Source organism: Myotis davidii, unplaced genomic scaffold, assembly GCF_000327345.1.
Source record: "Myotis davidii unplaced genomic scaffold, ASM32734v1 scaffold185, whole genome shotgun sequence".
Lineage (NCBI taxonomy): Eukaryota > Metazoa > Chordata > Mammalia > Chiroptera > Vespertilionidae > Myotis > Myotis davidii.
This window is the reverse complement of record NW_006297811.1, coordinates 4,947,929-4,962,405: the sequence shown is the minus strand read 5'-3', so window position 1 is coordinate 4,962,405 and position 14,477 is coordinate 4,947,929. Positions and strand designations below refer to the sequence as shown.

The window sequence follows — 14,477 nt, the reverse complement described above, 5'->3', positions numbered from 1 at the left end:
CACAAAATTCGTGTACTCGGGGGTCCCTCAGCCTGGCCTGCACCCTCTTGCAGTCCAGGAGCCCTCTGGGGATGTCCGACTGATGGTTTAGGCCTGCTCCCGCCAGCAGTTGGACATCCTTAGCACTGCCACAGAGGCGAGAGAGGCTTCCACCCCCGCCGCTGCCCTCGCCAGCCGGGGGCCTGGCTTCTGGCACACTAACCACCAGGAGGCAGCTCCCGCATTGAGCATCTGCCCCCGGTGGTCAGTGCACATCATAGCGACCGGTCGTTCTGATGTTTGGTCGATTTGCATATTGCCTTTTATTATATAGGATATACACTGATGTAATGTTCCAGACCAGTTACCTATTTATAAAGTCTCTAAATGACATTCTGCATACTCATGGGAACATCTCTGTTTTTATTTTATGTTTCAAAGAGCTTTAATAAGCTGAACTGTCTTGGCCTATCTTGTGAATAACATTTCCTTTACCTGCCTGGAGCTCCTTTGGGCAGTTCCACTTTAGTACTCTGAAATGCTAAGACTTTGATTTATAGAAAATAAATACTGGGGAGGACCTCAAAATTTTTCTAGGCTACAAGTATAAAATTATCCATATTTATTTAAAACAAAGGGAATTTCTAATGCTTTGTCATAATAAACCCAAGTGTCCTTTACAGTACTAAAACCAAGCCTAACTGTTGTATATTTCTAACTTTATTCTAAAATACTATTAAGTGCCAGAATTTTAAGAAATACTATTTTTGGGGTAAGAGAGCAACCCAAGGACTTGTATGCATGCATGTAAGCATAGCCCATGGATACAACAGTAAAGGGGTTAGGGCATGTGCTGGGGGATGGGAATGACCGGGGAGAGGTCAATGGGGGGAAAAAAGGAGACATATGTAATACTTTAAACAATAAAGAATTAAAAAAACAACAACTCAGTAACTGTAAAAAAAAAAGGAAATACTATTTTTGTTCATGTGACTTATTTAATGTGATGTGAATCCATTTGCTCAGGTCTACTAGTTCAAATTGTCAATTATGGTGAAATTTCTATTTAATACTGATCATAGTAGAGAAGATTAATAATTATTATAAGCCAGTAGTACTCACGTCTAGGGATTTCACTCCAGCACAACAAAAACTCCTCAGAAATAGTGGAAAAGTAGCTATTTTTAAACCTTTTCTTTTAATTTAAACAATAATAAAGTAGAGGAAATAGATTACCATAATGACCCCTACATGCCCATCAGTTACTGTCATTGTCTCATGGCCAGTTTTGTTTCATCTATACTCCTGTCCACTCTCCTTCTTCACAATGGGTTATTTTCACAGCTACTGCTTTTTATAGGCTAGATGTTATGTATTGTTATAGTTTTTTCTTAATTTGTTTTTCTATCACAAGAGCAAAACAGATAATGTTAAGGAGATTCAGGAAGAATAAGAAGAGAAAACATTCCCATTAGCCTTGCTGTGTTGAGACATATGATGTTAGCAACTTGGTGTGTTTTCACACTTTCTCTTTGATATGTCTTGCAGCCTTTAAAAACAAACAAACATAGTTATAGCCTGGCCAATGTGGTTCATGGTTGAGCATCGACCTTTGAGCCAGGAGGTCAAGGCTCAATTCCTGGTAAGAGCACAAGGCTGAGTTTTGGGCTCAATCCTCGGTAGTGGGCTTGCAGGAGGCAGCCAATCAAGATTCTCTCTCATCATTGATGTTTCTATCTCTCTCTTCCGCTCTGAAATCAATAAAAATATGTATTTTTAAAAGCCACAAAACATAGTCATAAAACTGTATGTATAATTTTTAATTCTTTCCCTTGACATCAATCTTTTTTTTTATAAGTATCACTTTTAACAATAGCTAATTAATACTCTAATGCTCCCCTTTGGACGTTTAGAATGTTTTCAGACTTTTTACATAATTCACATTTAAGAATACGTCTTTAAATAGACAAGGCAAAAGTTCCTTGTGGCTATATAATTGAAAGCTCCCCAAAGGGAAAATGGTAAAAGAGGTCAAGTCTGGTTGAGTTCCACCTACCTCCTTAAAGCACTTATTTTTCTTTTGAGTCTTTTTTATTGCCAAATAACCCTTCACATAATTTCAGAATTCATGTTCTAAATATTCCTTGTTGCCGAAACCGGTTTGGCTCAGTGGATAGAGCGTCGGCCTGCGGACTGAAGGGTCCCAGGTTCGATTCCGGTCAAGGGCATGTACCTGGGTTGCGCGCACTTCCGCAGTGGGGGATATGCAGGAGGCAGCTGATCGATGTTTCTCTCTTATCGATGTTTCTAACTCTCTATCTCTCTCCTTTCCTCTCTGTAAAAAATCAATAAAATATATTTCAAAAATAAATAAATAAATATTCCTTGTTTAACAAATGATTGTTCATCATTTTTAATAGACATAAAGGTGATGTTTTAAAATGTGTCCTATCACTGAACTAATTGGGAATATTTGTCATGATTCTATTGAAATAATAAAATTTTTAAATTCAATTGAACTACTTTATTATTCATGTCTAGAATAAAATTGTATTCATGATTTTAAATAACTGTCTATAGAAAATCATGTGACCTCTGTGTTTCCTAGATGTTTTGAGAGCCCACCTATAGGTTTATGGTCATACTTAATCTTTTATAAATTATCTTTGCTGCATGTTAAAAATCATAGCTTTTTTTAATCTTTATTGTTAAAGGTATTACATATGTCCCGTTTTTAAAAAAATCATAGTTTAATCTTTGGTATATTCAAATCTGTATAATTTCAGTTAACATTGTATGGATTTTATTTTAATTTAATATTTTTTCATGAAAAAAATCTTTATGTTTGTGTGTTATTCCCATTTTGTTAAATTTATATTTTCAATGTCCCACATTATTGGCACAAATACTTGACTAGGCTGTTAGAGTCTTTTGGAAAGAATAGGTAAAATAAATACATCTAGACCTTATGTGAGTTTCCAGAGTTAAAATTAATCTTTAGAAAATCAAATTGTCATTTTATCATTAGAGAATAGTCTTAGAAAAAAAAAATAGAGTACAGTTTGCCAACCAAGCTACTGAAGAACTACAGACAGAATAATTCCCAGGGCTCAGTACTGGTACTATTAAACATTTTTATTTAACATCAGAATTAAGATTAGTATTATTTAACTAGAATTTAATTTTTCAGCAACACTATGAAGTGGGTACTATTATTACCATTATACTGAGGTTACAAGGGAGGTTTAAGCAACATACCAAAGATCACACAGACACTGATTAATACATGAACTTGGGTTTATAGTTACAGCTTAAATGTCAGTAGATGAGTTTGGGTAGGTAAATATAATTCACACTAGGCTGCTGGATAATGGATTAAGGCTCAGGAAAATTCTCAATGGTCATTGTTGACTAGGTTCGTTAATGTGCTGTTAAACGAAAGATACACAGGATTTTTTAGGCACATTTCTAATTTGAAGAGTGATAAGAACGGAGTCACTTGTGGCCCTCTGAAATGTGTCTTTTGTGTCAATGAGAGTGGGCTAGCCGACAGTGGTTTAACCCACTTACTCTGCCCATAGGTTCTCATTCTCTGGTTTCTTATTAAATATCAGATGTTCAATATGGGTAATTATGTAGATGTTTCTATATCAATTAAAATTATTTTGCACTTTGACCTATTGTAAACCTACAGAAAAATGTATAGAAAACAATGTAATAAACACTCATGTGCTTACTTTCTAACAAGTCAGGTCTTAATTTTTTCCAAAGTGGCTGCTCTTCCTATCTCACAGAGATATTACGAAGCTACAATTAGGTAATAGAAGAGGAAGAATTTCATAAAATGATAAAAGATAAAGTTCTAAAATACAAGGTGATGATATTTCTAATTACTTTTAAATTAAAAGCACAATACCTTTTTCTTATAAAATTATGTCAATGTGGGAAACTCATAATGATTAATCTTTTTTTGTTATATTAATAATGTTTGTAGGGTAATAACAGTTTTTCCCTACTTCTTTAGAGAAGTAGCTGATTTTCAGCTTTCTGTGGATTCTCTGTTGGGGAACAATGACTATTCAAGACCAGATATTCAAGTTCAAGCCACACAACTGGCAGAGAAGGTACTTTAGCACTATTACCTTTTTTTTACTTTATAATACAGTTATTATTTTAAAGAAAAAAATACTCTGCAGGTTATCTCAGCCATAGTAATGAATTTAATAATGTTTCTTTGTTGAAAGCACCTTGGAAAACGTAATTTAAATTCATTTTAGCCATGTACTGTAAGATTAGTATGATTTTTCACGTTAGTTATAGAGCATTCTTCTTGAGCCGACATTGTTCAGTATTTTTATTAGCTACTTACAGGAGGACTGAAGTATTAATTAAATTTACAGATTGAAGCTGGTTGGACTTCTGAATTTAGGAGAACAAGTTGATAAATTAGAGCAGTGGATTGCACTTCTTAAAATGAGTTTCTGAGAAAATGAACATTAAAATATGAGAAGAAATTATTAGATTGCAATAGAATTATGATTGCAGAGACAAAGTGGTTAGATGATTTAATAAACCTCTTTCATTTCTAATTTCTGTGATGAATTTGGTACCTAAAAGAGAAATTGAAAGGATTGTAGAGAGTGACCAAGTTGTTAGTATAATACCACCAGAAAAGGCAGGTTTTGGACAAGTTTGTTTTTTTTTTTTAATAAGGTCATTACAAAAGAGGTGTGTGGGTACCCTGAAGAATTGGAACAATGGAAGTCATTATCATAGAAAAAGATGCTTAAAGAATGAGTGTGATAAAGGAGCGTTGGTAGCTGAGTATTTGATCAAAAACCACCCCAGATTTTTATCAGGAAGTAAACCAAGAATAGAATCATCCTAATTATAATATTTAGTATCAAAATAAAAACAAGTGATTCTTCAGTGACAAGTGTTTTTTCAAGGTCCATGGGTATATCAGGTGCTTTGAATATCTAGTTGGTTAAAATTTTAAGGCATATTCACTGAAGACAAAGTTATTTACATTTTATGTGTTGACACAAGTGCTTTAGCATAGGCCCTGACATAATGTCTTGTTCTGTGGCTTTTGCAACTGGTGGGTGAGATAAAAAGAGTTTATTGCAAAAAAAAAAAAAAAAAGAGTTCATTGCATGTCAGGGTACGTAGGGTGGGAGTAAAGTGGTGCTCTCTCTCTCCCATGTCAGATGGAGAATTTGAGGCGAGGGAATGAAAAAGAGGAAGTGACTTGGAATACAGAATAGTATTCTAATCAGTAAAGAAGAAAACATGTTTACCCAAATAGAATGATTGATTTGAAGGGACTGGCTAAGGCCCAGGTCCAGATATGAAGACAGAGAGATGATGCACCTTTTGCCTTTAGACAGTTGAAAATCTGATAATTTTAGAACTACAACTTTCATTGGGCTTACTTTATAATATAGCTCTTTTACTTGATCTGTTATCTTTTCAGCTAAAATGTGATACAGTGGTGACTGAAATCAGCACTGGTCAAGGGACTGTAAATTTCAAAATAAACAGAGAACTATTAACAAAGGTAAGAAGGGGTATGTTTTAGCTCTTGCATCTTCACTCACTCTCTCTGTTTTAGCTACAGTGGTTTCCCTCCAGTTCTTAAACTTATTGTGCCTACTCTTGCCTCAGAACTTATGCACATTCTAATGCCTCTGCCTGGAATGCCACCCCATGTTAACTCCTGCTTATCCTTCAGATCTTGATATTTCCTGGGCAGTGGCCTTCTGACACCTTCATTTGTACACTCTCATAGCACTGTACATCTCTCCTTGTAGAATTTACCATAGTTCCTTTCACATTCTTTTTATTTCATTAATGTCTGTTGCCTTTAAACTCTAATTTCCATTAGGGCTTATAGTTTCTGCTTTTCTCACTCACTATTAAATCCCCAGTTCCTAGCACAATGCCGGGCATGTAGTAGATGTGAGATAATTATTATTGAATGAAGTAATGGGCTCTGTATTAAATGTAAGAAAAGTACTACTGGTTTCTGCTCTCTGGTAGCCTGTATTCTGTAGGAAGCATAAGAATTATACAAATGCAACCATAAGACAGCTTTTTTAAAAAAAATAAAACAATAAATAGTCCTGGCCAATGTGGCTCAATTGGTTGGAGTGTTGTCCTGTACACCAAGAGGTGGTGGGTTTAATTCCAGATCAGGGCACATACCCAGGTTGCAGGTTTGATCTCTGGTCAGGGCACATGCTGAGTGCGGGAAGCAATTGATCAATATTTCTCTCTCCCTCCCTCCTTCTCTCTAAGATCAATAAAAAAAGAGATTTTTTTTCAGTTCTTCATTCTTGGATGCAAGTGGACAAAAATCACCAAACATTTGAGGAAAGCCTCAAATGAGAGTAAGACAAATAAAATGACCTCAAAGGAAATGGAAATAATAAATAAATAAATAAAAATAAAAAAACAACAACAACAATTAATAAAGATGATTGGTACAATAAGCATAAGAAAGATCAAAGATGGAAAAATCAGGATGTCCTGGAGGGTGGGGGAAATCACATAGAGGAATTAGGTCTCACATGAGTAAGGCCATGGAGGACATGTAATTCTGGATAGGCAGTGGTATGAGACCTTTTGTTGAGAATCTCATCTCAAACATTAAAACTTATCATAATGCAGGCTTTGGTGTAGTATAGTGGCCAGCAAACTGCGGCTTGCGAGCCACACGCAGCTCTTTGGCCCCTTGAGTGTGGCTCTTCCACAAAATACTGACTTCTGCGCATGGGCCACGAAGTTTCAATTGTACTGTACATTCGCGCCCACACGTGGTATTTTGTGGAAGAGCCACACTCACGGGGCCAAAGAGCTGGGCTCGTGAGCCACAGTTTGCTGGCCATGGTTATAGTATGTAAAAAAAACTCCAAAAAAACAAATCACACCAGTATTGAGTTGGTCAGGCTTAGTAAATGCTGCCTCTTGAATTGAAAATAACTATAAAACCAAAATTTCTAGTAATATATTTTTTCACTGAAAGAGAAATAGTGTTTTATACTTGTCTCTAGATCTTTTAATTTTTTTCTTTTATCTTTTTTCATTCTTACTTCAAGGTAAATTAGTTAACCAAAATCAGTCACAAGGACAAGAAGGAACAATTTTTTTTGAGCTTTTTACAAAGTGTCTACAACATGCTAGGCTCTTGATAACATTTCATGTCAATTAAGCAAACCAGTGAGTCTAATTTACCATTTTTTGAATTAGTGACTTTCCTAATTGTTGACTTAATTTTGTTGAAGTATAAATACAGCTCACCAAAGTGCCTACCAAACTTTAGGCCATTTGGTAGGCAGCAATATTGTACTGTTTTTGTTTTTTCTAAGATGGGAAAATGTACTGTGGTAGATGGAGTTTGCCTTTACACCTGGCTTAGCTGAAAGAGATGTGATTTGTATTTTAAAGCATAGCATATATTAATAATTTAAAATTTTAATGGCCATGGATTTTCATGCTTTATTACAATTAAATAGATTTTCTCTGGTTTAAGGATGCCCATTTGCTTGCTTATTGAAAATATTCCCAAATTCTTCTCAGTTGACAACAGAGGGAATAAGAGTTAGGGCCTTGAGAATCTGGATCTTAGTGTGATTTTTGTTTTAAAGGAACGAGCGGATTGCTCACATAGGCCTTCTCAGTGTCACAATAAAGATACATCCTAGAGCAGTGAACACCCATAGACTAAGGAAAGAAAATTGAATGTACCTGTATTTATAAATTATTTTTTTATTAACAGAACATTATTTTTATTGGCAATACAATCATAATTACAAATGGCTTGTGTGAACGTATTGGGAAATAGTCTCTTTGGGGGCCTCTTCTATATTTTATCAACCAATGGCAGTAGGCTCTAGACTTTTTTTTCTTTTATTTTTTTTAATTTAAATTATAATTTTTAAATGATAATACTTCTTTGCTCAAAGTCTAATTTCAACAGTGATCATTTGCATTTCTAATGAATTTTTCAGATCATGTCAAGAAAAAAATTCAACCATTTTAGGACCATTGTAATTCTTTTTTCCTTTTTTTTGTTTTTTTTACGTTTTAGAGTTGGCAAGATTGACATGTAGCCAATGATCTATGTCCAGAATTTACTCCTCAAGCAGAGAATTGTGAATTTGTCATTGCTTACACGTGTATAAACTTAGACGGAATGAAACATTACCTGTCCATGAATTGCAATTGAATTATTAGCACTGGCAGCACCAGGGATGATTAAATGTTAGCTTAAGTTTGGATCACACATAGTGGCTTAAAATCTCTTCATATAAATCATTCTCAAGGGTAGGAGGCTAAAATATGAAATTAAAGGCAATAGAAACTGCCAGATATGTGGGACTAGACCATAAATTTTCAAAGCTAGAAGATTATGTGAGCAGTTGAAGAACTATCACTTTTACCAAACTTCCACCTGTTAGTAGCTAAAGGATGACTTTCAAGAGAAACTATAACTTTGAGTAATAATTAATTCAGTCTAGGGAGAGAAAAAAGAAAATAAGAGTTTAACTAGGAAAAGGGCAAACAAAATCCTGTTTTTTAGGTGTGCCCTAGAAATACAGTGGATGACATTTTATTTTACATGTTCAAATGCATTTTTTATTTGCCAAATTCAACTTTGTATACTTTATCAAGACTTGAGAAGAAGAAAAAATGATACTAATTTAAGTGGTTCTAATTCTGCTCATTATTTGACTAATTAAGTTTGTCAGTAGGCAGTCAGGATGCATTTAAGTCATGTGTAGTGCCAATTGGCTGAACACACTAAAAGAATGAATAATTAAACACTTCTCTACTATTGACCAAAGAATTGACTAGACAAATAGTTAGTGGTAGCTTGTTTACAAATCCTGTTGAGAGCTGTACAGAAATAGCAACCAGCAGCGTTAGATAAAATGACAAAAGTCATCCACAGGAAAAGTGATGGTGATCGACAAACAAAAAATGTCAGCCAATTAAAGTATTAATTTTCTAAAGCATTCCAAAAAGTAAAACCTTTGAAAGATTTAATTTTTTATTATAAACTCATTATGCACCTAAGTTTACTGAGTACATTTTACATTTAGACATTCTTATTGATGAATGAATTGGCCTCTAGCTTGTTCATCTATTGGAATATAAGGAAACTTTACTAGCTCACTGACATTCTAGTTAATAGTTTTCTTCTGTGTGGCCACTAATTTAATAAGCCTCCTGCTTATTATTTATCAGGGACTGTATTATAGAAATCTACATAGATCCTACCTTTTAGGAACTTACAATAAAAAAAGAAAAGCATAGGCCTAGCCATTTTGGCTCAGTGGATAGAGCGTCAGCCTGCGGACTGAAGGATCCCAGGTTTGATTCTGGTCAAAGGCACATGCCCAGGTTGAGGGCTCAGTCCCCAGTGAGGAGTGTGCAGGAGTCAGCCTAACAATGATTCTCTCTCATCATTGATGTTTCTATCTCTCTTTTCCTCTCCCTTCCTCTCTGAAATCAATTAAAAAAATATTAAGAGAGAAAGAAAAGCATAAAAATGGTGTAATGTGTGATGGGTATGATAATATGATGGCTAATATCATGGAGGCGTTTAAAGTTGCAATCCAGGGGAAGAACCAAGATGGCGGCGTAAGGTACAGACCTGTGCGTGCTGCCTCCCACAACATCGAGACTACCAACTATAAGACAAACAGCTATCATTCAGAACCATGGGAAAGCTGGCCCAGTGGAAGCTCTAGAAGGAAAGGAAGAGCATTGAGACTGAGTAGGTTGTGGAGAGGCTCCAAGAACAGAGGTACGGAGTCGCTTGCCAGGAGGGCTGCAACTAGATGCATGGTTTTTTTCAATCGGAAGGGCTTGCAGGCTTTCAAATCCACTGAGCTTGTTTGGGGTGGGATTCTGAGGTCCCAGACCCCTACAGGGAGAGGCGGAGGGCCTTGCAACGGGTCGGAGAGTGAGGGTGGTTTTCTCGCGGAGCTGCTCGCGGGCACTTGGGGACGCCATTGCCTTTTGCTCCGCCCTGGTGATTTGCCAAGAACAGAGGTGCGGAGTCACGTGCCAGGCAGGCTGCAACTGGATGCGCAGTTATTTTCAATCGGAAGGGGTTGCAGACTCTTGAATCCACTGAGCTTGTTTGGGGCGGGATTCTGAGGTCCCAGACCTCTACAGGGAGAGGCGGACGGCCTTGCAAAGGGTCGGAGAGCAAGGGTGGCTTTCTTGCGGAGGTGCTCGCCGGCACTTGGGACGCGGAGCTGTGGAGAGGCGAGGAGTCGCAGAGACGCCATTGCCCCTTGCTCCGCCCTGGTGATTCCCAGAGACCCCGACCTACTCAATTTACATCCCCACCCAAGCTGTGCCAGTGGCACAAAAGGAACCACCTGCACTTTTGCAGCCCAACCCAGCAGACTGCAGATTTCAACTCCTCACATACATTGCTGAGACGGCCCCCGTGAGTCTGGGACGGCCCCTGTGAGACTGACAAGGTCCCTGGGAAGCCGAGAAAAATACCACATGATCTCACTCATTTATGGATAATAAGGACCATTATAGACTGATGAACAAAAATGGATACAGAGGCAGAGCAGCATTGAGCAGACTGTCAAACTACAGTGGGAAGCCTGGGGAGGGTTAGGGGTGGGGTAGGAGATCAACCAAAGGACTTGTATGCATGCATATAAGAATAACCAATGAACACAAGACACTGGGGGGTGGGAGAGACCGAGGGGGAAAAAGGAGATGTGTAATACTCTTTGTAATACTTTAAGAAATAAAACAAAATTAAAGTTGCAATCCAGGCTAAAAAAAGGTACACTTAGGTCTGTCTTGAGGTGAGAGGAGATAACTTTGAATTGGGGTAAAAATGAAGAATATACCTGGGAGGTACAAGGGCAGGCATTCCAGGCAAAGGGGACAGCTTGGGCCAGAGTGCAGGCAGTCAAGAACATGGCATTGTCTGGAAATCAGCAGATGATTATGTTTTGCACACAGGTTGGTATGGGAGAATATATGAAATTATGTACTGTGAAAGGCCTTATATGCTCTGCATAAAGAGTGTTAGCTTTTTCTCTGTAATCATTTTTCATGGTATGTTATGTGTACCACAGCTGGTACATGTGATGATTTTTTGTATTACACTAATGAAATTTAGTTTTAATAGTTAAACAGTTGACTCTTAAATAACACAGGTTTAAACTGTGTGGCCCACTTATATGTGGATTCTTTTCATAAATACAGTGGGGCCTTGACTTACGAGTTTAATTTGTTCCGTAACTCAAATTACCCGTATGTCAAATCAAAAAGTGAACGAGTGAGACGCGTGATGCTGGGCCGATGTTGTGGCATTCACTGTGATGTTGGCTGCGCCAACTAGCAGTGGAGTATCTGAAGCTGGCTCGTAACCCGAATTTTAGCTCGCAACTCAAAGCAAAAAATCGGCCGAGAGACGGCTCATATTTCGAAAAACCCGTTAGTTGGGACACTCATAAGTCAAGGCCCCACTGTACTGTAAATGTCTTTTCCTTATGATTTTCTTAATATTTTTTCCTCTAGCTTTCTTGTAAGAATACAGTATTTAATACATATAAATACAAAAATGCGTTAACTGACTTTATTGGTAAGGCTTCCAGTCAACAGTAGGCTATTAGTATTTTGGGGGAGTCAAAAGTATACATGCATTTTTGACTGCACCAGGAGTCAGTGCTCCTAGCCCCCACAGTCTTCAAAAGCCAACCATGTATTTATATGTACATTATATAAGAAGGTAGTTAAGGTGTAATTGTTTTTTAGTGGTGTAGCTGAGATGATGAGGGTCTAAACGAGGCCAGAGGATAGCTATAATTTTTGAGAGAGAACATGAGCAGGGCTTGGTGATTAATAGATGATTGGTTGTGAATATTAGGGAGGCAAAAGGGTAAATCTTAGGAACTCCTAGGTTTCAGACTTGGTTAGCTGGGGGTAAAAGTCATGGAAATGGAGAATGCAGAAGGAAGAGAAGTATACTATTTTGCTTGAAGTGCCTGAGAGAGCTGTCTAATCCTGAGCTGTATATATCACTCTGGCACAGGAGAGATTTTGTTAGGTAAGTAGTAGTTGAAGTGTTAGCAATTCCTACCTAGGAGATGTGTAAAGTAAGGAGCTAGAAGCAAGCAAGTAGTACAGGGTGGGGAGTGGGGGGGACAGACAGTGGAAGAGGAACCTACAGAGGAAACTGAGAAGTAAAAATCCATAGAGAGTGATGTCATAACAACCAAGGAGGAAGGATAGTTGCAAGGAGAAGAAAGTAATCATCAGCTAAGATGGTGTATGAAAGTGGTTACTCTGGAGAAGGCCAGAAGGGACCCAGGAGATTAGGGTGGATGATGAAAAGGAACTCTAGACTTTAGCCTTACCTTAATTGTTTATTTGTTCATTTTACAAAAGAATGTATTCATAAAAGTAATATAATAAAATTTAAGCATTCATTTAGGTTTGGCATTTGGAATTTTGATTTGGAGAGCACTTTTAGTGAAACAGTAGAGGAAAAAAGCTCCAGGTGGCAGATAAGTCAAATTGTTAAAGGAATCTTTGAAAGTGAAGCATAGAAGATAGTTTTTGATTAGTTATTTTTTTTGTTTGTGCCAGAGAAATCAACAAAGAGTCACTTGTAAAAGAGAATTCTAACTTATTGCTATTACCATTTATGGAGTCTACCATCCATTACATCAGCTGTGGGCAAACTACAGCCCGCAGGCCGGATCCGGCCCGTTTGAAATGAATAAAACTAAAAAAAAAAAGACCGTACCCTTTTATGTAATGATGTTTACTTTAAATTTATATTAGTTCACACAAACACTCCATCCATGCTTTTGTTCCGGCCCTCCGGTCCAGTTTAAGAACCCATTGTGGTCCTCGAGTCAAAAAGTTTGCCCACCCCTGCATTACATGAAAAGGAATGGAAAATGAAAAAGATGCTTAGACTTTAACTTTAGAATAATCTTGAGAATGAATTTCTTCTCACTGTTTACCTCCCCACTTGCAGCCTTCTTGTTGCCCATATTCTTGGAGTAATTAACATTTAATAGGCCCTTAGTGTATGACATACACTATTCCCTTTAATGTCTACATATTTATTAATATTTTATCTGTGTGTCCTACTGTACAGTGTGAGTGAAGAAAATATTATTTTCTCTGTGTCCTTGAGCAAATACTGTTTCTGAACCTTTTTTTTTTAACAGCTGTTGCCCACCTCTAAGATTGTGGGTCTTAAAGATAACATAAAAGCATCTAGGCTTGAACCTAGCACTCTGTAGATGTATCTTAAAAGTATTGCTTTGCTGTTTCCTTTTACCTCTCTGCCTTTTCCATTAAGTGGCCATTTTAACCTATGATAGTGAAATTCTTTACATCATAAACTGCACATTTAGGTATCAGAATCCAATTTGAGAAGCAAAACCAATATAAAAGTAAATTAAAGCCTATCACAATAAATTTAAAGCCTTGAAGTAAATAAATCGTCACCATTAGCAAAAAAAGTAATAAAATATGAATTTTGTGAACTATACACTAGTTCTGTGTTAATAACTAAAAATTAACCTGGAATATGTTTTGGCAGTGTCTGTATGATTTCCTGTACTATTTACTTATGTAGCCAACTAGAGGGCTGGTGCATGAAAATTCATGCAATGGAGGGGGGTTCCCTCAGCCCGGCCTGACCCCTCTCAAAGTCCGGGAGCCCTCAGGGGCGGGAGGCGACCTGGGGATCAGGGGAAGGTGACGCTTCCATCAACCTCTGCTGCTGCCACTGCCGGCAGCACAAGCTTCAGCCAGTCCTGGTTACCTGCACCTCGGGCCAGCCCTGGGCGGCTGAGGGGACTGGGGGCCTCCGGTGGCAGGCGTGCAGCAAGGCCCGGGCTGCCTGGGGGTGGGCCCGGCCTTGCCGTGCGCCTGCCACCCTGGCGAAGCCAAGGGAACCAGGCACTGCCATCTTGTGCCTGGGGGCGCCGCCATCTTTGAGGGCATGGCAGTCAATTAGCATATTCCCTCCTTATTGGCTCTTTGCGATGGTGTGAGGGTCAATTAGCATATTCCCTCTATTAGATAGGATAAGCATTTGAATTATATTTTATTTGTTTTCTACCATTGCTTGTTATCATTAGTATCAAAAAAAGTAGCAGCATACAATAGTTAGCTATGGAGTGAAAACAATTTTACTAGCCGTATGACCTTGGAAAGTTACTTAACCTTTCTGTGCTTTTATTTTCTCACTAGAGGCCTGTGCACTCGGCGGGGGAAGGGGGGTCCCTCAGCCCGGCCTGTGCCCTCTTGCAGTCTGGGACCCCCTTGGGAGATAACGCCCTGCGGGCTTAGGCCTGCTCCCGGGGTGGCAGAGGGCAGGCCCAATATCTAGGTGCAGTCCTTGGTCGGGCTAAGAGCAGGGATGATTGGGGAGTTGGGGCGCCGCCCCCTGTCATGAACCGAGCAGGGCGGATCGGGAGGTTGTG

At 38.2% G+C, this 14,477-nt stretch overlaps 1 protein-coding gene across 3 annotated transcripts in view; it reads left to right on the top strand.

Annotated features, from left to right (window-relative positions):
• RARS2 (arginyl-tRNA synthetase 2, mitochondrial) overlaps positions 1–14,477 on the top strand; it is a 68,834-nt gene that overhangs the window by 9,615 nt on the left and 44,742 nt on the right. For 2 of the 3 annotated variants that reach the window (XM_015570319.1, XM_006773488.1), the window contains exons 3-4: positions 4,004–4,103; positions 5,456–5,539. In XM_015570319.1, the coding sequence (XP_015425805.1) occupies positions 4,004–4,103; positions 5,456–5,539 (184 nt within the window). Of the gene's footprint in view, positions 1–3,973; positions 4,104–5,455; positions 5,540–14,477 lie in introns of all 3 variants that reach the window. The other variant, XM_015570318.1, reaches the window with a different exon arrangement.